This window comes from Euprymna scolopes, chromosome 11, assembly GCF_053919585.1.
Source record: "Euprymna scolopes isolate OS-2025 chromosome 11, ASM5391958v1, whole genome shotgun sequence".
NCBI lineage: Eukaryota > Metazoa > Mollusca > Cephalopoda > Sepiida > Sepiolidae > Euprymna > Euprymna scolopes.
The window spans coordinates 16,492,362-16,518,905 of record NC_136492.1 but is presented as its reverse complement, the minus strand read 5'-3'; the positions used below and the strand labels follow the sequence as shown (position 1 = coordinate 16,518,905).

General features: G+C 37.0%; 1 protein-coding gene across 7 annotated transcripts in view; it reads right to left on the bottom strand.

Annotated features, from left to right (window-relative positions):
* Positions 1–26,544, bottom strand: part of LOC145287771 (uncharacterized) — a 291,321-nt gene that overhangs the window by 43,691 nt on the left and 221,086 nt on the right. For all 7 annotated transcript variants that reach the window (XR_013869191.1, XR_013869192.1, XM_080135593.1 and 4 more), the window contains 5 exons: positions 23,608–24,200; positions 19,237–19,296; positions 11,296–11,372; positions 3,603–4,590; positions 1,267–1,761 (listed from right to left, as the gene is read on the bottom strand). Coding sequence is in view for 5 of the 7 variants with exons in the window: in XM_080135593.1 (XP_079991719.1) it covers positions 1,267–1,761; positions 3,603–4,590; positions 11,296–11,372; positions 19,237–19,296; positions 23,608–24,200 (2,213 nt within the window). In the remaining 2 variants the exon portion in view is untranslated. The remainder of the gene's footprint in view (positions 1–1,266; positions 1,762–3,602; positions 4,591–11,295; positions 11,373–19,236; positions 19,297–23,607; positions 24,201–26,544) is intronic.

The following is a 26,544-nucleotide window of genomic DNA, read 5'->3' as shown; positions in this document are numbered from 1 at the left end:
CACAGCTTTGAAGTCTGCCTCTTATGTTTTGACAAACATTTTCTACTTTTGGCTCACCCTGTATGTGTATATATATGTCTGTATATACTGGTATCTTATTTTCTTCAATTTATTCACCCAGAAGAAGTCTTACAATAAAGACAAAAACGTTGATGGACATATAACTTGCTTTGTTCCATTTTCATGCGTATATATACACACACACACCTGGAGACGTACCACCAAAGATGCCTCCGAAAAATCCTCAGAATCAGTTGGAAGGACCGACGCACCACCACCAGCATCCTGAGTGAGGCTGACATTCCTACTATCACTGCTACTGTTGCTCAACGCCAGCTCAGATGGACTGGTCATGTTGTCCGAATGCCGGATCTCCGCCTCCCAAAACAGATTTTCTACTCTCAGCTTGTTGAGGGAAAGCGTGCCCAGGGTGGCCAAAAGATGAGGTATAAGGACAACATCAAAGTAAATCTAAAGCGGTTTCACATGGACCTTGAGACATGGGAGGACGTGGCTGGGAGCAGGTTGGCATGGAGGAGCGCTGTCCACGAAGGTACTGCGCTTTATAGCAGTGACCTAAATCAAGCTGCTGAGAATAAACGCAAGCACAGAAAGGACAGATTATCAACCAGACACAACCAACCCCACCCCACCACCACTACCTTTATCTGCCCAAATTGCACAAGAAAAATTGGGTCTAGGATTGGGCTCTATGCTCACCTGAGGACCCACAGAAGCCACAACGGAGGACAGTCTTACTCGGACACAAGTGACTGCCGATGATATATATATATATATATATATATATATATATATATACAGGGTGACCCCCCCCCCCAAAAAAAAACGAACCCCAACTCTAGTTAGGCCCCGTTTCTTAGTGTTTTGTCTGAATGAAATGAAACTTTGGTCATAACTAGTTTATTATATTCAAAACATCACATTAAAACACAAGGGTCTTTGGCCTTTTTTTCTCTCTGTTGACTGTAAAATGCTCAGAAAAACAATTGAATGCCCTTTGTTTTTTTTGGGGCCACCCTGTATTAACAGAAATATATATAATAAGACAATTAAATTAATGAAAATTAAATGTTATTTATCAACGCAAGTGCTCAAACTGTTTTCCTCCTTGATTTATACACTTTGAAGTCAGCCTCTTCTGCTTCGACAAACATTTTCTACTTTTGGCTCACCCTGTGTTTAAGTGTACTTAACTCTTATAATGAAGAAACATCCAGCAAAAGTTTCGTAAGATCTTGTTCTTACCTCATAATGGGAATCACAGTTCTTTGCAGATTTCGTCGGGCGGTTTTTGAATGGAACACTTTCTTCAGCGGGAAATTCTTGCTTAATACTTTTCGTTAACTTTGATCGTAGCGACCAATCATGTACAACCTTATCTTTAGAGGAACACTGTCGGCTAAGTCGGATATTTGAAGGAGCATCAGCAGTAATTTTTGTCTCTTCAGATGTCGTGAACGATAAATCAACTGCCGCAGATAATGGTGGTGCCAATTCTTCAGATGGCTTAAGACGGTTTTCTTCTCCACCGTTGGTTGGGGCCTGCATGCCAGGTTTTGTCCACTTTTCTGCTGGTACATCATGAACTGGTGGCAAGTCAGTGACCAATTGAATGTGGTCCTGTTGTAATGACTTTTGGTTCCCGGGTGATGACAGGTCAAGAACCAAACTGCTTGGCGGCATTTTTGCATCGTCAAGAGGAGGATGGAACTCGAGGACTTCAATGTCACCAACAACGTTCTGTTTGAACAAAGATAAAAATATTAAAAATTAAATTAAGAATTATTATAGCCCACAAAAAAGTAAAAACCTGATCATACCTAGGTTAGTTTCAAAGTCAATTTCTGAAAGCACTGCTCGTTTATAGTTAGACTACAGCGGTAAATTTTTTAAAATCTACCCTTTTAAGCAAAAACAGTATTTACATAATTGCCATTTTAAAAATAGTAATATATCCTAAAATTATATAATTTAATCGAGTAGAACATCTGCTATTAGTTTAAAAAAAAAAAAAAAAAAATGTATATATATTATAATTGGTAACTACCATTAACATTGTCTGAGTTTCAAAAAACAAGGGAGATAATTCAATTTCCCGTTTTTAGCTATATTCTGACTATCAGTATGAAGAAAACAGCTAAATATATGATTTTCTGTAACAATTACTTTTACGTATGTTTGTTTTGTTTTACGGCATATCAACCACTTTGAGGTCATTTAATGCTGAAACGTTAGTTATGATGTGTTATATATTGGTTTGTTCTTCTTAATATTTTTTTTGGGGGGGGAGGGGGGTATCTTTCCTTATATTTTTTAGTATATTTTGATCTCTTTCAGAAAATTGATAATTTTTGGGGGATCGATCTTGTTTAATATTGTTGTTAGATTGTTTTCTTGGTAATACTTTGTTCGAGTTTGTTCAATGTCAATGCAGTCCGTCAGTATATGGTGTACTGTGTAGGGTTCTTGACACGTTATACAGATAGGTGTCTCCTCCCCTTTTAGTAGATGTGAGTGGGTGATGTGAGTGTGACCTATTAGCAGTCTGGTCATTACTACCTCTTCCTTTCTTGTTAACTTTTTGGTGTCTCTCGTTCCAATATTTGGTGCTATTTGGAATAATTTATTTTCTGTACATGAGCTCCAGTTTTCTTGCCATTTTCTCTTCAAATATGTGTTTATTTTAGTCTTTAGGTCTGTATAGGGGATTTTTCCACTTGTGTGGTTTTGTTGCAGGGATTCCTTTGTTGCTTTATCTGCTCGTTCATTCATATAGATGCCGATATGGCTTGGTATACGTATAAAAAAATTATCTATTTGATCAAATTTTGCAATTTTTGGTATATTGCTATTTTTCAATGATGACAATAAATAATCTGCTGACAGCTGATTGGCTAATCACATCGGCATTTTCCAGCTGCTTATTTGACAGTTTATTGTAAACTATTGGAAGATGCAGATGTGACCTTGGAGCAGTTTCTGGATCAGTATTGGAAACAGTTACAAAAAAAAACAAAAAAAAAACAAAAAAAATGGAGATGTCAGTTAGTGCATAAATAGAACAGACTACACCTGCATACCCGCATAAAAAAAAAAGCAACATGAGCTATAAATAGAATGAACTACACAAAAAAAAGTTGATGTTGTCCCAGAATGCATAAGCAATAACTAAAACAGAATATGTACACAAAAATAAAACACAAACTATAAATAGAGCGGACTAAATATACACACACACAAAAAAAAAAAAAAAAAAAAAAAAAACCCTAAGCTTTAAATAGAACGAACCACACCCACACCCACACACAAAAACGATATAAGCTATAAATAGAACAAACTTTATTTTAAAAAAAAAACAAAAAAAAAACATGTTGTCCCGGTAAGCATAAGCTCTAAAACAGAATAGACTATACACACACACACACACACACACACACACAAAAACAAACATAAAAAACCTAAGCTATAAATAGAACAGACTACACAAAAAAAAAAGCTGGAGATGTTGTCCTTGAATGCATAGGATATAAATAGAATAGACTACACACACGCACAAAAAAATAACAAAATTAGAAAAATACCTTTGCTTCACCTGTCATCTCGGGTTGCTCATGATCTTCCTGACTCGGATAATTAATATCCTGAAGTGTTGCCGTCAACGGCATGTTTTTAATATCAAACTGGTCATTATTCCTCAATGGGCCGATTGAAGAAAAGCCGACATATGAGTATCCGTCCAGTGATTGCACAGTCTCTTCGCACGTGGAGCTCTTCGTCCTGTCAGTAACTTTTACTCGGATGTTATATGGACAGCAGAAGATCTCTGATTGGAACTGCGGCGGTATATAAGGCGCCTTGTCTGACTTGGGCAAGATTTCCACATCAAAGTTGGCAACAACCATCTTCTGAGGGTTCGGGTACCTACCATGCCGACAACAGAGAGAAACCTGGAAGATAATGTCCGAACTGTGCGAGTCCCAGTCACAATTAGAGATGAACTCCAACAACTGGTAGCCGTCTTCCATGTTTTTATGTGCGAACTGGCTAATGTCTTGTTTTGCCCTTACGCAAATCATCTTTACTTGCCAGTCTTTATCGACACAAGACTCTTCTTCTGTGGACATTTCTGTAAGGTCTACTAATGGACACATCCACTTCTCAGGATCCGAAACATCACCTAGCAGCCTGATGGCATCAGATTTTCTCCGCCGAGAGGTATTGGTAACCTTAGAAACTGGGGGTGACACGGTTTCCGCAGACAGCTTTACTTTGATGGGCGACAAGTCGATAAGTTGAAATTTTATGCAATCCATGTGGCTACTGGAGTTGCTGTTGGGAGTGCTGGGAGTGGTGCTCCTGCCATTCTCTACCTGCTGTGTAGAGCATACCTTCGGCGATTGAGGGAAGCAGTCTACAGACATGCAGCCAAGCTCTCGCATCTGTTGCGGAGAGCCGCCAAGTCGATCAATTTCAACAACACAATCGTCAAAAGCATCAGCAGGAAACCAGCCACAGTTACCGTAGCATTGCTCTAACGGCTGATCTAAATTGTTGCTCAGAGGACACAACCTGAAAGAGAAAACGATAGGGATCACTTTCAGAAAAATGATAGTTTTTAGTTTAGAAGCAAAACAAAATTATTTCAAAGCTTTTAATAGTTGTGCTTACCTGGTGTTGCGCAGGATGCAACGAAGAAATTTGTAATTTCAATTTTTATTTGTTTGCACATGTTTTAAACATACAGAAAAAAAGACAAAATTTTAGTTGTAAGAAAGGTAACTTTTTAATTTCTTCAATAAAAAAAAAAAAATGAGTTATTCCCCTTGATTGTGCAACTTTCGTATTTACAGTAAGCAGAATGTATCTTGTGACTGCATATCTTCGCCTGACATAATAAATTAAAATTTTGTCAAAATTATCAGGGTCAAAGATCAAGATCAAATGAAGTGTGGGATGTCACTGGCTACAATATGGGCCAAGTAGTGAGTCAATGATAAACAGAACTGAAGTTAATGCATGACAAAATTATTTTAAAGCCTTTAATAGTTGTGTCTTTTATACAACTTTGATTTTTTGACATTGACCTTTGAAAATTAAACCAGTCTTAAACCATGACTGCTTGTTTAGCCAAGTTTAGTGACAATTTTTCATGCAATATTGATGCCAGGCTGTACAAAAATTTAATTAAATACATAACATCCTTGGGTAGAGGTAATTATTTTAAAATTTAACTTAACCATACATACCCGGTGTTGCCCGGGATGTATTGAACTCATTCTAGTGTTAAATTTTAATTTGTTCGCAAATTTTAAAAATTATGCAGAAAAAAAAAATTGAAATAAATTTTTTTACTTCTAAGGGAAACAGCTCTTATATTTTTCAATAATAAACATATGAATTATTCCTTTTGCTGATTTTGATTTTTAAGTCAAAATTAAAAAATGTTTCCATATTATCAGTTGTCCAGGCAGGATTACATTATTTAAAAAGATGAAGTGTAGCAAAGTATGTTATTATCATGCCAATAACATGGTACAAAAATAACAAATGAAAATTGGCTAGTCAGAATCAAAGTTTGAGATGTCAGCTAAAACAATGTTCCTATTTACAATGCCCCCCCCCACGGGACAGAGTTAGACACCAGGGTCGTTTTTTAATGTGGAGAAAAGGAACAAAAATAAAAATTGTCTCAGTCGTGAAGGATTTCTCCTCCAACTGACAGAGAACAAAAAATTGAAGTGCAGCATCTGAAGAACAGATACTACACTTTGATCTTGTCCCGAAAAAACAATGTTATTCAGGTCCAACTTTTAATATTATCAAAGATAACTTCATATGTTAGAAATCTCCTCTCCCTACATATGTGTGTATATGTGTTGCTATGTAGAGTTGGGGGGGGGGCAACCTCCAGCAGAAAGCTTAATTATTAAGAAAAATTAAAAAATAAGAGTGTTTAGATAAACAGAGGCTGATGAAAGTGAAGCATAGGACACCAACTATAGGTCCCTTTTATTTAGATTTGAAACTGATGATACCAATGTTATCCTGATCCTTTGTACTATATAAACGAGATATGGATTAAAGTTACATAAAAACTTGATTACATTACTATGTCAATAAGATTAAAGACGATTAAATTAAGTGAATGGGAAATAAGGGGAGGCTCTTTAAGCCATGGCATTTCAAAGCTAAATGCTTCTCAGAAAATGAGAAAAAAAAAGAAACAGCATTATACAAAAGTATGGGCAAAATAGATAACACTTATTTTAAATACATTTTGGATTAGAATTGGAAAAGTTAAAGGGGAATACAATGAAAGGGGAGAGAGGTCATAGCATTTGTGACAATGTCGTTGGATGCAATGTTGATGATGGCGGTGGCAAGGGTGGTGATGTTGATGATAACAATGGAAAAAAAAAAGCATTGTTAGGTTTTTATGGTATCAATTTAATACACGCACACTCTTATTTGTGGATATTGATAAAGAAGAAATCCGTTTTCTTTCATGATAATTTCTGTTGATATTGACAGCCATTTAAAAACAACACTAACTGAAAACGTGATGTTCCAATATAAAGATATCTAAAAAAAAAAAAAAAAGAAAAAAGTCAGAAATGATGTCTTTTGGCAATTTGACAAGTTCATCAGAATAGGCCAGCCCTGTTTAGAAGCAGTTAACCAAATTCTGGATGGTCAAAATTTAATATTGGGTCTCACCCGAAATATAGGTCAGATGTTATGAGTTTCTTTGGATAAGGAAAAACAAGATGGTGGATACAAAATCAAGTGTCTATTGATAATTGTACAGGGGAATTTGATCGCGCCCCCCCCCCCCCAAAAAAAGATAACCAAATTATTTACTTTTTTATTCATATGAAATGGCACTTTGAAAGCGAGAGAGAAGGGGGAAAAAAAAACAAAAAAACTCTTGGTTATGCAAATGAAGCAAAAACAAGAGGGACCCCTCCCACACTAGTGATTTTTTTTTTTTTTAAATTGCATTTTCACCCGAAACAAGGCACAGTGCCACTTTGATGTAGGAGGCTACTATCTGGGACATAATTGCAGGGATACTATGTAGGGAGTTGAGCAGCAAGATGTCTTTACATTACACTTGAACTTCTGCATGTCAGTACAGTCAGGGAAGCAGGAACCCAAAAGGGAATTCCAAAGTCTAGCAGTTCTGAAGAAGAAACTATTAGAGTAGAAGGTTTTCTGGCATCTGTGGACAACTACTGTGTAGGGGTGGGATTTTGCTGCTTGTCAGGTTTTTCTGGAATATTTACATCGAGTGGAGCATCTACCATTAAAGTACATGTAAAACAGGCAGAGGGATGTAACATTTCGTCAATCGGAGAGCAACTTAAGACTAGCTGATAGTTCAGGATATATTAGATTGGCGACTCTTATGAACTCTAAGAGGGAAAGACTAGTAGCAGATGCATCAGCCCAAATGTGACAAAAATACTCCATACATGGGCAAATGGTGGCCTTGTAGAGGTAAAGGATACTTTCAAACGCAAATAACTTTCTAACACGGTAGAGACAGCCGCCCCTTCCTCGCACCAGCTGCGACAATGCCCTCGACATACCTGTTCCAACTCATGTTCCCTGTGAACATTAAACCGAGGAGTTTGAATGAAGTACATTCAGGTAATGTATCATTAGCCATGGCTATTAGTGGCTGAGAAGGTTTCTTGTAATTATTGAAGGAAACAAGCTTAGTCTTGGCAGCATTGAATGTTACCATCCATTTTTGTCTCCATTCCACTACAGATTGCAGGTTTTTCTCTAGGATTTCTGCCTTAGATATTTGTGCATTGGTTTTTCTCTCATGCCTGTTATATTAGAGTGTGGTATCATCAGCAAATATTCCCATCTCAGAGAGGTTATTTATGAATATCAGGAATAATAAAGGTCCTGAGGCACACCCGCATTTATATCATATTGCTTTGACGTGCGACCATTGAGGACACCTGGATTCTTCTTTTATTTAAGACTAGCAGGGGGGGGGGGACCGGCGTTGCCCGGGTGTTTGGAGGTGTGTGTGGTTTTAGGTGGAGAGTTTAAAATTTAAAAAAAAAGTTTTGGTAGGTAAGTATGAGGATCGAACCCGAACCCTTGAGGCAAAGTTGTAAATTAAAGTGTGCAAAAAAAGGTGCAACGTTAACCATTGGGTCACTGTGAAATACTAACGGAAACACGTTTAAGTACTTAGAATTGGCAGGTGCACGTTTTAATGACTTAAAGAGGTCAACTTTGACTGCGGGGTAGTATTTCATCTGCAGGAACGCTCTTTTTATTTTTATTTTCCCAAGATGTTGGGGGGGGGGGGCTCCCCATAAAAGGGGGATTTTCCAAATTGAATAGCAATTGTTTGATATAAGGAAAATATTTCCACATTGATCAAAGCTGATTGCTTTCGGACATTTCCGCTGATCACGACCGGAAAAATACCGCCAGAATTAGTGTCGATTTTATTATACAAAAAAGCCCAATCCACACGTGGCGAGTGAAAAATGTTGAATATTTATCTTCCCAAAGTCAAGCAAATTAAATAGACGACCTCCGTTGTTAACTCGTAGATATTATGATTTATATGTGATATAAAAAGTTTTAAGAAGTTGTGAGCTGACCGACTGCTTCTCGGAAAATGCCTTTCTTGGACATACACAAAATGCGAACATACATACACACATTTTCGCTTTTATATATATATACTAGCGAGGGGTACCCGAGTGTTTGTAGGTGTGTGTGAAAAAAACCCGAAATGTGAAAAAAAAAACAGGTGCCCGTGAAATGCGCAATTGGAAAATAGTAAAGTGTGAGAAAAAAAAAACAAACAAAACAAGTGTGCGTTTTTGATTGACGTGACGGCGATAGGTATTCAGCAGTTAGCATTTTGTGTGGGACAGTTTTTAATGAGGTCAATAAATCGGTTTGTTTGTTTTTAAAAACCCGCTCCCTGTTTATTAGGGGGAGCGTCTCGTCTCGAAATGAAAGTTACCGTCTGATATGACGAAGTCGACATTGACCAAACCTTACTTAGCTCTCTAGAGACCACTGGCTTTCGGCCAGTAATTAGAGTCGAGTTTCACTTTTTGTTTATACCAAAAACCGAATGTAACGCGTGCCGATGCGGGAAATGTCGAATAATTAACGTTTGAAAGTCAATAAAATTAAATAGACAGGCGAGTTCCGTGGTTAAGTGTGAGATATTACAATTTATAGATGATATAAAAGGTTTTAAGTTGTGAAGCGAGCGAGCGCTTCTCTGAAAGAAGCCTTTTGTGGACATCGAGGAAAAGTATACATACATACATTTTCGCTTTTATATATATAGATAGAAGGATTTAATCATATTAAGTATTCGTCCGATAATACCATATGATCTGATTTTCCCCGAGAAAACCATGAATGATGGTGAAAGGTAGAAACCCAATGGAGGATGAAGGCAATAAAAATAATAGATTAATACAATAGTAAATAAAAATGTGTTGCAATATTTTCGATATAATTTGAGGGTAGGATTAAAGAAAATTGGAAGGTTCTATTTATCGACACCGTTGATAGGAATTGACCAATTAAACAGAAACACCCTTTGCTAACAATCAATCAAAAACCAGAATTACTCAATAAAATATGCTGAATATTTTTTAATTCCTACACATAAGTCCAATGTTAACAAATTCCTACACATAAGTCCAACGTTAACAAATTCCTAATAACCGCCCCCTTAATTAAACACTTCATCAAATCTCCACACTAACGTAATGTACTTGCAATAACCCTTATCCCTGAGTGGCTTCCGGGCCTTGATAAGTGGTGATCACTGTAAAAAAAAAAAAAAAAAACAATTTTTTATGTCTACATGAAAAGGAATCTTACTCTGTCTGCAAACTTTTACAGTTCAAGACTTGCACAGATTAGCTACCCATCAGAAACTCTTCTAAAATTAAACAGGAGTTTCAAGGAACTTTGTATGCGAATCCGTTCCCTATAGACTCCAAAACAGCAGAGTCGGTTTTTATGAAATTTCACAGGAAGATACTTTATGTGCCTGGCAGTGTTCTTAGATAGATTTTGTATCGGAATGTCTTTGATAAGTATCGATAAGCAAAATAATCCCATGAAAGAAAGATTTGACTAAAGTTAACACCTTACACAGCCTAACATCACAAATGTATTTGAGAAGTTTTATTACCACACAAGCAGAAAGGCTTGGCATATAAAATCAACATTAGGTTATTTGATATGACAGGGGTGCATTCGAAAGAAATGTTTCTGTTTAGAGCACAATTAAGAGCAAATGATACTTTTCTTTTTCATTTTAAACTTTCATTCAAGCCATTATATATATATATATATTTTTTTATAAAATCCACAGTAGGTTCTTTGTTATAATTTGTATTGTGGCCAATGTCATTGTGAGGATGTATGTGAAGTTTTCACTCAGTGCATCACAATGGGGCCCTCAACTAGAGTCGGCAATCAATCAAGCAATCAATCAATCTGATTCAAAAAATGGGTGATTTAAAGATTTCGATGGCAATAAAATATGAAGTGTGAAACATTCGTCGATCATCATTCACTCCTGGGTAATGTCGGGTCTCCCTGCTAGAAAAGTGATAATATAATAATAATAATAAAAATATTAATATATAAAGTAAGACTAGAGATGGGAGACATTGTCTTTGATCGAAATTCTTTTGCTGTTCTTTTTAGGCAAGATTATGAATGGCACGCTTATGTTCTTGCTGCTGGTTGAGAGACGTCCGATAGGTCAGAAGTAGCGTGTGATTCTATTAAATCTGCCAATTTCTTGAAATATTCTGCTCTGTCCATTAACACTGCAGCATTGCCTTTGTCTGCTGGTAATATTATGATATGATTGTCACCGCACAAGGACTTGATAGCCAATACTTCTCCCTTTGAGAGGTTTGGTTTTGGAGTCTTTGAATTGTTGAGTGCTTGTCTCATTTTCCACCTCAGTTCATCTTGTGTCTTGGGTTTATCCAAGATTGCCTCCTCGATTGGAACTATAACATATAAACATGGAATCTGCTTGATGGCTGTGGCAAAGTTGAGATCTTTGTTTAGCACGGATTAATAACTTTGTGGATGCGTGGCGTCTGATTAATAAATTTGTGGATGTATTGTGTTTGTTAATGACAATCCAGAGAAATCTTTATAAACATTTTACTTATATAATTCTTTTTTTTTTTTTTTTTTTTTTTTTTTTTACACACACACACACAAAAAAAAAAAAAATACCTTTTAATGGAATTGGATGATGGTGATGGATCAGTTTTGGAATTATCTTTTTCATTTTCTGTGTATGCAGAGGAAGACTAAAAGAAAAAAAGAAAAGAAAAAACATTGACAACAGGATAACAGATCAATTTACATAATTTTTGGAATATGATATCTTCATTTTGTGATGAATACGTGTATTAAAGAATTTTCTGTATTTTTTTTTGTGGTGTAATTCTGAATAAGCCGCAATTATGGTTAGAGTGAGGTCGGTCGAATCTGTTTCCTTTTCAAACCTTCAACTAAAAAAATAAGGTATTTTCATTTTGATGAAATGCGACCATCATTACATGCTGACAAACTTTCAGAATTCCAAAACAACCTATTTCTAGCCAGGTCTGTATTTATCCATCTTTCGTTCAAATCCATTGATATCATTTCCACCCATGTTTTCCTTGGCCTTCCCCTGTAAACTGGGCCTGCAACCTTAACTGTTCTGCATCTAACCCAAGAACACTCATCGATTCTTTGAATGTGACTATACCATCAAAGTCTCCTGCTTTGCACGTCTCCAGATTAAATCTTCCTCAGAGTTTATCAAAATTAAGACCATCTTTAAGAAGTCTCATTACACATCCATCATATAATTTTCATATTTAGCTCCATGTAATGCATGTTTTCAACACTTACTGGCCACAAAATGCGTCTATGAAAAACAGCATTAACCTCTAGAAGATTTACAATTCTTTGGGAAATAGAAAAAAAGAATAGAGTTAGCTGTAAACAATACTACTACTACTACCACCACCACTTGGTGTTTGTGAAACAAGTTCAAATCTTGTAGAGCAGGGGCTCTATGAGTGAGGCTGAGGGGCTTCGAAAGCCCTTTCTTTAAGACCAAATGCTTTATATGAAAAAAACTGAATGGCTGCAGACGTTTAATTTTTAAAAAACTTTTTTTACTGGAAAGATATGATACATATACAGGGTGACCCCCAAAAAAAACAGAGGACATTCAATTGTTTTTCTGAGTTATTTTACAGTCAACGGAGAAAAAAAGGCCAAAGACCCTAGCGTTTTGATGTGATGTTTTGAATACAATAAACTAGTTATGACCAAAGTTTCATTTCATTCAAACAAAACACTAAGAAATTGGGTCTAATTAGAGTTGGGGCCCGTTTTTTTTTTTGGGGGGGGTCACCCTGTATGAGAGATATTATACAGATATAAAGAGTTTCAGGATTGTTCATAAAAAAGAAAGCAAGAAGAAAAAAAAAAATTGCAACAATTTTGGATTAATCAAAAACAAAAAAATGGTTATAAACATGAAAATATGAATTCACAAACAGAAAAACTAATGAACAAATATAAGTTAAAATTTGAAATTAATGTTTTTCATTTTTATTTTAAAAATTATCTTGTTAGTGCTCAGTGAAAAACCTTTGCCTGGTGTTCTGAAGTTTGGGAAAACTTGTTGTAGAGAAATATCTGGTTCTTATTTAGAATTTAACCTAAAAAAAAAAAAAAATCTAGAAAAATCTTTATGATGTACATACCCATCACGGAACGAAAATGTCATATTCCGAAAACATCAAAAATAAAAGATGAAAATTGGAAGTTAAATAAAACTTTATCGCAACATCAAATCAATAAGTAAGAAAGCTGCCGATAAAATAGATAAGAAAAAGATGCAATAAATGGGGACATATATAGGAGATTATATAGAGAAATAAAAAGAGAAATCGAGAGACTTTTGGGTTTTGGAATCAGAAAAATGCCAAAACCAATTCTTTGAATTGCTTCCTTTTTTTTTTTTTTTTTTTATTTGATTTTGTTTAAAACAAAAGCTCCTACTGCTGGTAGTAATGATAAAATAATGAATATCTCTTGATTTTGAACTACCAGTAAAACTAAAATCGACAGATCATCCCCCACACGTGTATTTTTACATTTGAAAAAAAAATCTGTACATTTAACATGTGTTTTTATGGCCATCGTGAAAAAAATAACTTCATAGCTAAATATTTAGAAATTTATAAAGAATCGGAATCGGGAATATTGGAATCGTCCCATCACTAGTTGATGATATAGAAAAAAGATAGAATAAATGGCAACATTTATAAGAGAGTAGGGAAATACAGTGGCGGCAAAAAAAGAAAGTTTACACTTGTCATTTTTTTTTTTTTTTTTTAAACTGCAAATTTAAGCTAAATTGAATGTAACTGTTTAAACAAGCTATACCTCATTTGATTAATTCGCCTTTTATTCATCTATAATTTTACTTGTTCATATTTGACTTTTAATAGAAGTATCCTAGTGTTCACGTCAATTTAAAAAATTAACTTCAAATCGAGAAGGACAAAAAAAAAAAAAAAAAAAACTTTGTACAATGGAAAATTGTTATTTAAATGTAACTTTAGAACATTAATGCAACACAAATACAACAGAAACACAATGAACTAAGGACTTTTTTATATACTCCCTAGATCATAATATCCATGATTTGCGAACGGATGTCGTGCTCACATTTATTTGGATCGACTTTTATAAAATTCACATTATTCCTTCCTCTCGCGTGTTTGTTCGTGTTTTTTTTTTTTTTTTTTTTTTTTTTTTGCGTAAAAGCGAAACTAAATTAAAAGCGAAGTCAGTTTTTTCTCAGCCTTTCGTACCGGGACGTCCAAAAAGCAACCAGCTTCGATCAATCTGGGGGAAAGCCTCCTCAAATCAGACAATTGCTATTCATTTGGACACTCCCTTTTTGATGGGAGCTGGCTTTCCCCAACATAGTGGGGAAACAAATAAATGAAACAGCAGAAAGCTGAACTGGCCTCCAGCTCATGTTCGTTTCTGCAAGTCAACTTTTTGATTGACATCGCTAAATTTCAACGCTTTTCACTTCCTATGGCTTCGTAGCATAGCGGTAAAATTTCACGTTTCCTTTTACTTCCTTTTCCTCCTCCTTCGCGTTGCGGGTTTAAGCCTCCCTCCCTACTAACGCTTTTTTTTCTTTTACTTTCTTTTCCGCCTTCGGGTTCGAAACACTTTTTTCTTTTACATTTCCAAACACCCGGGCAATGCTGGGTAACCTTGTTAGTTAGTACTAATAACACCCCACACCAAAACTGAACCTCCATCACCTTGCAGCGTTGAAACCGTACCTTATGATTAAATTCTTTGTCCTTCCTTTAACGGACGCACTGTCTAGCCTATTGAACTTTAGAGATACTTTGTTTAAAAGGTGAATATTTTAAGCAGGTTTTAAGCTCATTTGTTGCTGTAGAGTTTCTTCTTGCCTTTTCGATTTGAAGTCAATTTTTTAAATTGACGTGAACACTAGGATACTTCAATCAAAAGTCAAATATGAACAGGTAAAATTATAGAGGAATAAGTGACTCATGCATGATCCCTCGTGAGTGAACGTGGCATAAAAAAATGACTAAGTTCAGCATTTCCTCCCACCCCTCACCCTTAACCCCAAAAGTCCCCAGGGGACGTTAAATCCTGGTGAAAATGATCAAACGGTGCAGTTTTAGGCCTTAACATATGTAAATTTGAGTTCTGCACCATGCAAAAAAAAAAAATGACTGTTCATCATTACCCCCCCCCATTTAGCCCCAAAGATCCCCAAGGCCTTAACATATTTAAATTTGAGTTCAGCACCATGCAAAACTGCTAAATAGACATACACAGAAAATTTTGGACAAACATGGTAAAATCGTTCCAAAAATAAAATAAAAGAGCCCCTGGGGCACACGCAAGAGTTATCGTGAATTTTAGACAAATAAAATTATATAGAAATCAGTTAGTTACAACTTTTCAGAAAGTTTTATAAAAATCCAATGCATCAAATTTTTTTAATAAGCACAAAACTATCAATTTTAGCCATTTTAACCTGAAAGGCACCCCTACGGGTGCAACCAGAGTTTCCCCAGAAAATCCATTGTTACTTTTTTACTCATATCATGTTTAATGTTTGTGCAAAATTTTTTAAAAATTCCAAGGCGTAGTTATTGAGAAAAGAACGGACAGATGAACGGACAAGGGAGAATTCACAGGTTCACCCTCCTTGGGGACCAAAAATAAAAAAAACAAATCAAATGAAACATAGGTTGTTTAAACAGTTACATTCAATTTAGGTTTAAATTTGTGGTTTTTTATGAGCAGAGCAAAAAAATATAAGAAAACAAAAGTAGTCTAAAGAAGTTCAACAAAGTAAAAATCCACGAAGACTGTCTGGCTAGTTAAACAGAGGATATCGAGCAAATGGGAAGAATCCAGGATGGAAGTCCAAGATTGAGGTATCCTTAATAGAATCTTGCAGGATCAACAATTTAACCATTAGACTTGGAATATGTACGCATTTTTAATAAACAGCAGCGTGCAAAAATATGCAATAGATGATATAAAAAAAAGCTGAGTATACAAAATTCTGTTAAATGAATCCAAGAAGTTAAGTTGACTCAAAATTGGATTTTCTACTGATGTAACAAAGTTTATTTAACTTTGAATTCTCATTGTTTATTCCTTAAATTAATTGCTCCGCTTATCCGGGTAGAAGTTTGTCTATCTGGATAATCATTCTTTTTTTTTTTTTGTATCAAGACAGGGCTTTACATTGCGAGTGAAACAGTCGCATTTGCGAGTGATTTTTCAAAGTGGCAACTAGAAATAATAAAACGCTTATCTTTTGGCGATTGTATTTCTTTCACTGACAATCTTCGAAAGCTCATTGTTGAGTGGAAAATGTCTTTCCAACGGTTATTTTTTAATAAAGCAAGCAGAGTCAAATTATTTGAACAATAAAAGTTTAATAGAACTCTTTTTTTTTTTTTAACAAAGGGTGTTAAAAAAAAAAAAAAAAAAAAAAAAAACACCTGAAGAAATTCAAGCCTCAATATAAAATCCAGTGCACACTTATTAAAAAGAATAAATAAATGAATAAATAAAAAATATAGAAACATCTTTATGGTGTACATACTCGTCAGAAAACGAAGATGCCATATTCTCAAAATCATATAGGTTTTGCTAATAACTTTTTTATTTGGCTAGTAAACAAAAATCTTTAGTTGTCAAAAGTCAACTAAACATAAATTTGTCTGTAGAACCCTGCATGATTATTTTTTTTTATTTATTAATATTCCAAACATCACATAACTTGATTATTTTTAAGCAATTAATGTGAACTCGTCGACATAACGGAATTCTGGTAACTATGGATTATTGTTAAGTTATCTCCCTTTGATTGTAGACCTTTTTTTCTATATAATGGAAAGCGAAACAGTTACTTCTTAGATACTCATAAAATTTGATTTTCTCAGTGAAAAATAAAGTTACTTGATAAATTTCTGTGATTTTTGGGATATGACATCTTCAATTTGTCACAGGTACGTATATCAAAGACTTTTCTGTATTTTTTTTCTTTCTTTTAATTAGGTAGTATCCTAAATAAGATCAGAATCCCCCCCCCCCCAGTGTACGCCACAATCATATTGACACACCGGTTCTCACCAGATCACCCGTTAAGCCTGGCCAGTACCAGATGGATGACCATTTGGGAAGGCTAGGCGCTGTATGTACCTTCTAGGAAGGTTGGACGTGTGACCAGCACTCTCAGCCTGTAAAAAGAACTCTTCACTACAAAAACATCTACAAAAAGTTGTAGATGGCCTACTCCAGGGGCTCAAGGTCTATGGATGGATCCTCCCTAATACAAAAGTATATTGATTTTCAAAATTTAAGAAAATTTTGGTTATTTTAATTAAGCCATCTAATTAACCAGATTCACAATTTTTGTAACAAACAAGCAGGAAAGCAGAGCAAATAATACGAGACCATGTATGGTTCCTTTTGCTCGACAACTGCTGCTGCTGATTCCAACACTATTTCCATACTCATCATTTCTTTTGTCTTCAATTCTGTCTGTGTCGTGGTATCTCAAATTGGCGGCTGCCACAGTGGCTCACAAGTACTGTATATACTTGTGTATAATGGATCTTGTGTAGAAGTCGATGAGACCAAAAATTGTGTCATTTTAGATCATTACCATGTGTATAAATCGACTGTAGATTCTAAACAAGTTAAATGGTCTGTCTCATGACTCTTTCTTGCACAGATAATTTCCGTTTTGGTATTTTTTTTGGTAAGACTATAAATTGTTTCTCTGCATTTATGCAAGTGTGGTCCATCCGAAGTTCATATATAGAACCAACCTGCTGCACACTTAGATGCAATGTACGCCAATGTTGCTAATCTGACATTCTGATCATTGACATGCTGTAGATTCCAGGTGCAGTTATTGTTTTTAGACGTAATTTATGTCATGTACCATAATAACGTAAACGCATATATTGCACGAGCAGTAGTATACCGTAATAATGTGAATGCGTGCATTAAGTGTCAGTAAATGGTTTCATTAAATAGTTGTCATTAAATTGTTAATAGTTAATATTGTCGTTTATAGGATTTTTAATAGTGAACTTAGGGGAGAACACTATATTTCCTAACCTACTAAAAAAAAGTCATATCATCGAATACACCATATAAAACTTTGGCCTATAGCCACGTCTAGAGAGTGAACATTGCAAGAGTTATTCCAATTATTATTAAGCCTCCCACTGAAAAACCGTACATGTGCTTACCTGCTGGCAAACTCACTGCAGTGGAGTTCAGAAGGAGTGCAATTAATTACAAGGATTACCGATATATACCAAGTACACAAACAAAATGGTGTTTTCTTATGTTATGATCGAGCGCAAAGTCGCTCTTTAACAATATTTCCGAAAACATTACCTATGTATAAGTCACCCCCCCCCAAATAACCTTAAAATCGTCTTCCAGAAATTAGACTTATACACAAGTATATATGGTATATAAAAACAAAACAAAACTGACACATTTTGTAAATATCAGTTGCACTCTGGGAGTGTATGTAACACTATCAACCCTCTACACACTACATTTACGTCTTCTGTCAAGGCAGTGTTTATCAGTTGCCATACGTGTAGTAGAGCTGACATCTATTCAATGAAGCCATCTTCAGCATCAATCACCACTTTAATACGGGTCCGGAACTGGCAGCATGCCTTTTCCACAAGTGTTGGCGGCGACAGGAGGGAGAGACAGTGAGAGAAAGATACAAAGTCGTACTACTCTTTCTAAACCCAAGCCTGGGTCTCTTTGGATTTGTGGGCTGGCTCGGAATCCTGCTGCCACACTCAGGGTCTGCCACCAGCCACATAATTGCACCAAGGGGGTATCACACTTTTCAGCATATCGAGGTACACTTTGGTGTTGACTTTCAAACCAACTTCGAAGACGTGAGGTAACATGATGTGGCCCTCACTGGAAACCATACCAATGACCATAACCGTGGCCCATCCCTGTTATTCGTGGCAATCCAACGATGCATTTTAAGGGTGCTGGCAATGGTCCTGTTGTCATAACTGATAAGTAGAGAGCAAGAGTTGTGCAGTGGCACATCTTTGATCTCGCTCATTGAACATTGTGTCATTTTCAGATATGATAAAAGGCTCTTATCGCTCTTGGGATTCGTACACAACTGGCCAACCAGTAGATGGTCTGCAACAAAATAAAGAAAACCGGTTTTCATCAAATGGAAATGGAGTCATGTCATCTTTTCTAGGGCGACAATTTTATCATTTCACCCTGTGTGGTGATCGATCTTTTGTTCTTGTTATTCTCACACCTTGATTAAGAATCTTAGTTTTCTTTTGTGAATAACTTCTTATACTTGCTGATAAACTTATTTCCTCTTTTTTTGTTATATTTTTCTCTTTTTTCCTCCTCTCACACTTGGTGGGGGTGTGGTGCGTCAATTGCACTAACAGGTACTTTATATCTTCCTTTTGGTTAACTAACAATATTCAACTTACCATAGCAGGTTTGTATAAATCAAAAGCTTACAACAAGCCACATCTCTTGACGTGAAAATTTTATTACCTTGGTCTGTAACTGGTTAACCTTTGTGGAATCAACTTTGGCCGATTTTCCATCGTCAAGCTGAAAGTATAAGAAAAACATTTAGAAGAAAAAGAAAAAAAAAGAAAATAAGTTATATAGATGTAAGAAAACCTACCCTGACAGATTCTTCCCCAGAACTGCTAGGCTTTGGACTTCCCTTTCGAGTACCTGCTTCCCAACTGTACTGACATGCAGAAGTTCAAGTGTAATCTGAACAGACATCTTGCTGCTCAACTCCCTACATAGTATACATGCAATTTATGTGCCTGATAGTAGCCCCCTACATCAAAGTGGCACTGTACCTTGTTTGGAGTGAAAATGTAATTTAAAAATATATCTTACTTGCAAACACATTTATCATTTGATTGTTTGGGAATGTAGGGAATACATACACATATGTACGTTTGAATTCTACAAATTGGTGAATACAGGTGTATAAGTCATACATGGTGACATATGTCTGAAGAAGGCCCAAGGTTACAACAACCAAAACACTATGCAAATTACACTCAAGATTAGAACCTTAGTTTGATTAAACCAAATAATAAAAAAATAAAACTAGTTCTTAATTTTTTTCAGGTATTGGGGCTGGGGGGGGGGATGGTCATAAAATTTGCTTAAATATATTTTAATTTGCCCAGATTTTGTATATTATAGTCGTGATTTAAAAAAAGATCAGTTAGACTCGAAACCGAAAGCAAAGCTGTAGCATTCAAAGCTGGTGACATTATTACTGTACCAACGTGACACGCATATGAATGGATTAAAAATAAAAATAAACTAATTTTGACTCCTTTTTGACTCTTTTAAAATTATTTTAACCAGCTAAAGACCTGTAGCAGTTAAACTATTTACTATAAGCAAATGCCTGGTGCCAAAGTGATTCGGCCACACTGACCAATCGGTTGGCAGGGCACATTGATTTGAGCCGTCCCCATAAGGACTATTTTTACCCCTTTGGGATTTCAGCTGTGATCGCCAGAGAGACGCCAGCAAGCGACCTATACAAACCTCACTCACTCACCCCTCCCATTGTTACTTGTTGACGACTGCAGTCTGATGGCAGACGACACCTTCAAACAGACATTTACACTTTCTTTCTTTCTCTTCAGTCTGAGATACAATCTCGCCTTTTTTAAATAAACCCATTATTATTGGTTTGTTAAAAGCAATGTCGTTTGGCCTTGTGTTTATTTAAGTAATTATTAGGAGAGAAATGCACAACATTTCTCAACTACAGACTCATAAAAGAACAGTCCATAAAAAATCCAATCATTTGAGGTTCCCTAGCGCTGTTCTGCGACTTTTAGTTTCAGAGGAGATAGAGTTTGAAAATATGGAAACGGACATATAGTCTTTTATATATTTGACTAGCATAGGTACCCGGCTTTACCCGGGTGTTTGGAAGTGTGTGTTGAGAAAAAAAAAAGTGGTAGTAGGCAGCCAGGCTTGAACCCGTACCGCAAAGGAGGAAACCAATGTGAAAAAAAAATGTGACGTCTTTGCTGTTGCACTCATCACCAAACCGGAAGTAACATAGGTTTAAATTAAGGTTAGATAATTGAAAAGAAGGGATGACTTTGGAAAATATTGGCGAAAAAAGCGACTCCTTCCTGTAGAAAAGTGCCCAGTTGAGGGTGAAGGAATCAGTGTTTTTGGACAATTTTTCAATATTTGTTCTCCGAAGGATACAGCTTCATATGATACCGATCACTTGAAAATCCGTCCCTTCTGTTGAAAGTTTTAGGCGGACATACATACATACATACATATAAACAGATGGGTGAGATACTAGCGAGGGGTACCCGGCATTGCCCGGGTGTTTTTCGGGGTGTGTGGTCAGGGGTGGGGGTGTTAATGAAAACCTAAGAAAAACGAATGTTAAAAACCCTGCTTAGCAGGGGGGGGGGGGGGGGCCGGCGTTGCCTGAGTGTTTGGAGGGGGTGGGGGTGTTAATGAAAACCTAAGAATAAGCGAAGTAAAAAATAAAATAAAAATTAAAAAGACGAACGTTACGTGAAAAATGGCTTAAATAACACTGGTTCAATATTTTAATTTAAAAAAATCGAAAAAAAAAAAAAAGAAGACATCTCACACCAGGATTCGAACCCAAAACGTTTAGATAATGACCCAACAACCTAACCAACTGAGCTAACACGACGTACATGAAATTTAGTCACTTCTTCAACTATTTAAACTAACTCAGGTCATGATGTCATCTGACACATGCGTAGAACCGGTCGTCGTCGTAAGAGGACGGTTTTTGAATTCTGCATTAATTAAAATATAATTAATATGCATATTTTACGACCAGGAAACACTAGGTAGTCCGCTTGTTTTTAAATTAAAAAAAAATCCAATTTTATTAGTAACTGTAGAGCGGCCATCTTATCTGCCATTTTAAAAATGATTTAACAATTATTAAATCATTTCTCTCTGATAGGTTTATAAGAGTAGTGGTTGATGGGCAGAAATCAAAAGCTCTCAGTATTAATGCTGGAGTCCCTCAGGGGTCCATCCTGAGCCCAACTCTCTACCTGATCTACATTAATGATCTTCCAAATCACATCCTTACATCATTTGTAGACATTTATGCTGACCACACTACCATCTATGGTAGCACATCAAAGACCGTAAATGACCAAGTTCTCTCTGATTCTCTCTCCTCTGATCTTGAGCATGTGGTACAATGGGGAAAGAGGAGGCTGGTTACTTTTAATGCATCTAAAACCAAGCTTCTATCTTTACATCATCAACGCTCTGATCCTCATCTGGCATCAATTGAAATGAATGGCTCTTGTCTTGGGAAGGCTTCATATTTTGACAAGCTTCTGGGCTTGACCTTTACTTCCAATCTGAAATAGAACACATACATCAAATCCGTTGTCAACGCAGCTGGAAAAATGGTGGGATTCTTCCATTGATCGAGTAGATATCTCACTGCTGATGCAATTCTTTACCTATATAAGAGCCAGGTACATCCAAGAATGGGGTACTGTTGCCACATATGGGCAGGAGCTGCTAGGAAAATTTATTCTGCCTTGATAAAGTTCAAAATAGACTTCTTAGCCTAGTAGGGGATGCTCTTTTCTCTTTCCTGCAGAGATAAAGAGACGTTGCGAGTGTGTCTCTGCTTTATCGTTATTTTCATGGCAAGTGCTCATCTGAGCCCCAATCTATGGTCCCCCTCGCCAAACTTTCACGAGAAACACTCATCTAGCTGAAAACACTATCAATAAATTCCCCTACTTTTTATCTGTGTCAAAACGTAGATTCCATGAACAAAGTTTCTTTCTTAGAACGGCACGCCTGCGGAACTGTCTTTTGTTTGCCTGCTTTCCAGCTGACTACAATATGGCTGTCTTCAAGTCCAATGCAAACAAGTTGTTGATGAGCCGTTCCACTTGAGTTAACAAATTCACCGAATCTCCACTACTAACGATTACTATGATTCTGATACTGTACACTCTTTAACCCTTATCCTCGAGTGGTTTCTGGGCCTTGATAAGTGGTGACTCCTATGTAAAAAGAGAAATAACCCAACAACTCTTAATTAATCACTTTAAAATAATTTTCTTTAAAAAAAAAAAAAAAAAATCACTTGATCAATTTATATGATTTTTGGAATATGATATTTCTTGTTTCGTTATGGGAATGTAAATATTACAGGCTTTTCATTTTTGTTCTTTAATATATATTGAATTTTGAACAAAAGCCAAAACAGGTTCTATTTTAAGACGTATGTCGTAGTTTGCTTGAAGCATTGTTTATCAGATAAAAAGTATGTTTGAAGGCTTGCGGATACAGAAATTTTTCAGTCGTAGATAAATAATTCAATAGTTCAAATAAATATTCATTTATTTACCTGACTGTAGATGGTAAATTCCTCATCTACAATCATGTAAATATATTTATTTAAACTACTGAATTATTTCTCATTTATTTAATCTATTTGCAATGAATAATTGCTGTATTCATGACCCTTCAAAAACACCTTTTAGGTTCAATTAGATTCAAATTTTTTGCTACACAAAAACTTTCAATTATATAATGGTATATTTCAAAACAACAATTCCACAGGAATCATACTTGTTATCGGAATCGTTAAATCAACATTCTCCTGGGATCGGAATAAATTTACGAATCGTCCCAACACTAATTTAAACTATTGAATTATTTCTCATTTATTTAATCTATTTTCAATGAATAATTGCTGCATTGATGACCCTTCAAACACACCTTTTAGGTTCAATTTCTTTTTTTTTTTCTAATCACTGAAACTGGTTCTAAAACGGAAACCATACTTAGACGTCGATGACATCAGCTGCAAATAACCAGGATATTCCTTACCTTTCGCCTTTTCTTCATTTGGAAAATTTCACTGCGTTCGGTATTTACGGGTTTTCGGCTGGTAGCATCAACATTCTTTGCATCTCTATGCGCGCACTCTCTCTTTGGTAGCAACGTTGTTGGTCTATCTCTCCTCTGACACTTCAATTTCTCCTCCATACATATATCACTTTTCTTGTTACGCTCTTTGTCAACGTCGCATTCGTTCGTTTCCGGTAGGAGAGAATCGGCAACATCGGCAGCCATAAACTTGATCTTTTCCTGAGAAAACTCCGGTTCCTTATCAGTCGCAACCTTCTCCTGAGAAACAGACACCCCATCTAATGCGGTTTGTGGGGCCCGCTTCAAGCATTCTTTGTTTTTGCTTGGCATTGGTGCAACACTTTTGCGCTCAGTGCACTGGCAACGCTCCAGGGTGCACGTCCGTTCGTCACAGACACTTTCCAGTTTTATGTTATCATTACTATCACAGATGCAGCCGAGGCGGCAATATTCCTTATCACAGGTCTTTGTATTAATTGCACTCGTCTTGCTGGAGTCTTCTAAGTTCTCCGAAATCCAACATAAATGACAGATACAGCCATACCGGCAACCTGTGGAAAGAAAGAAAAAAAAAATCATAATTGATGATTTTTTTTGTTTTTTGTTATTTACATTATTTGGAGTTAGACTAGAACTTTTTAAAAAGGTGCATTTTAGCTGGTGTAATTTTAAAAAGGTGCATTTTAGCTGGTGTAATTTTAAAAAGGTGCATTTTAGCTGGTGTAATTTTAAAAAGGTGCATTTTAGCTGGTGTAATTTTAAAAAGGTGCATTTTAGCTGGTGTAATTTTAAAAAGGTGCATTTTAGCTGGTGTAATTTTAAAAAGGTGCATTTTAGCTGGTGTAATTTTAAAAAGGTGCATTTTAGCTGGTGTAATTTTCTTTTTGAGATGACTGGAGAATGGAAAAGGATAAACAGAATGCTGACCTAAGGAGAGCTATAGGCTAAGAAAAGGGGTGGAGTGGGGAGAGAAAACTACAAAGGAGGAGGAGGAAGGGCTAAAAAATGGGGGATAGAACATTGGGGGCTAAAAAAGGGAGAGAAAATGAGGACTAAGAAAATCTAAAAGCGATAACAATGAGGCTAAGATAAAAGTGGGGAAAGAACGACGGAGTGAGAAAAAAAGGGGGGAGAGAACGACGGGGCTAGGAAAAAAGGGGCGAGAGAACGACGGGGCTAGGAAAAAAGGGGCGAGAGAACGACGGGGCTAGGAAAAAAGGGGCGAGAGAACGACGGGGCTAGGAAAAAAGGGGCGAGAGAACGACGGGGCTAGGAAAAAAGGGGCGAGAGAACGACGGGGCTAGGAAAAAAGGGGCGAGAGAACGACGGGGCTAGGAAAAAAGGGGCGAGAGAACGACGGGGCTAGGAAAAAAGGGGCGAGAGAACGACGGGGCTAGGAAAAATGGGGCGAGAGAACGACGGGGCTAGGAAAAATGGGGCGAGAGAACGACGGGGCTAGGAAAAATGGGGCGAGAGAACGACGGGGCTAGGAAAAATGGGGCGAGAGAACGACGGGGCTAGGAAAAATGGGGCGAGAGAACGACGGGGCTAGGAAAAATGGGGCGAGAGAACGACGGGGCTAGGAAAAATGGGGCGAGAGAACGACGGGGCTAGGAAAAATGGGGCGAGAGAACGACGGGGCTAGGAAAAATGGGGCGAGAGAACGACGGGGCTAGGAAAAATGGGGCGAGAGAACGACGGGGCTAGGAAAAATGGGGCGAGAGAACGACGGGGCTAGGAAAAATGGGGCGAGAGAACGACGGGGCTAGGAAAAATGGGGCGAGAGAACGACGGGGCTAGGAAAAATGGGGCGAGAGAACGACGGGGCTAGGAAAAATGGGGCGAGAGAACGACGGGGCTAGGAAAAATGGGGCGAGAGAACGACGGGGCTAGGAAAAATGGGGCGAGAGAACGACGGGGCTAGGAAAAATGGGGCGAGAGAACGACGGGGCTAGGAAAAATGGGGCGAGAGAACGACGGGGCTAGGAAAAATGGGGCGAGAGAACGACGGGGCTAGGAAAAATGGGGCGAGAGAACGACGGGGCTAGGAAAAATGGGGCGAGAGAACGACGGGGCTAGGAAAAAAGGGGGGAGAGAACGACGGGGCTAGGAAAAAAGGGGGGAGAGAACGACGGGGCTAGGAAAAAAGGGGGGAGAGAACGACGGGGCTAGGAAAAAAGGGGGGAGAAAACGACGGGGCTAGGAAAAAAGGGGGGAGAAAACGACGGGGCTAGGAAAAAAGGGGGGAGAGAACGACGGGGCTAGGAAAAAAGGGGGGAGAGAACGACGGGGCTAGGAAAAAAGGGGGGAGAGAACGACGGGGCTAGGAAAAAAGGGGATAAAGAACGACGGGGGCTAGGAAAATAGGGGTAGAGTACGACGGGACTAAGAAAAAAGAATGGTAGGCTTAGAATAAAGGATGAGAGAATGATGGACTAGGAAAAAAATGAGACATATTGAGCTGGGATGGGGGCTAGGAAAAAGGGGAGAGTAGGGTGGGACAAGAAAAAAATGGGAAGGATAGGGCAGCAGGTTAAACTATAAGGGAAGGGAGACTGGCATACTAAGAAAAAGTACCTTATAATGGCTAAGGGATATATCAACTATCTATCGATTATTTAATGCTGAATAAAGTTGACAAAGGGATCCTATGGGTAAGGATATTTTATATTCGTAGAAAACACTACAGGAAATTTAATGGCGAGAGTTGGAACGTTATGAGAAAAAATTACTTTAAATAACAATTATACGGTGTGTCGACATAACTCTTTGATAGGATAATGTGGATCGGAGACAAGAAACAGAAAGCAGAGAATTATTAATGCAATCAGAAAATCACACTGAAACATGGAAAAACAAAATGTTGAAGTATAAAGTTTGTATAAAGTTCAAAAT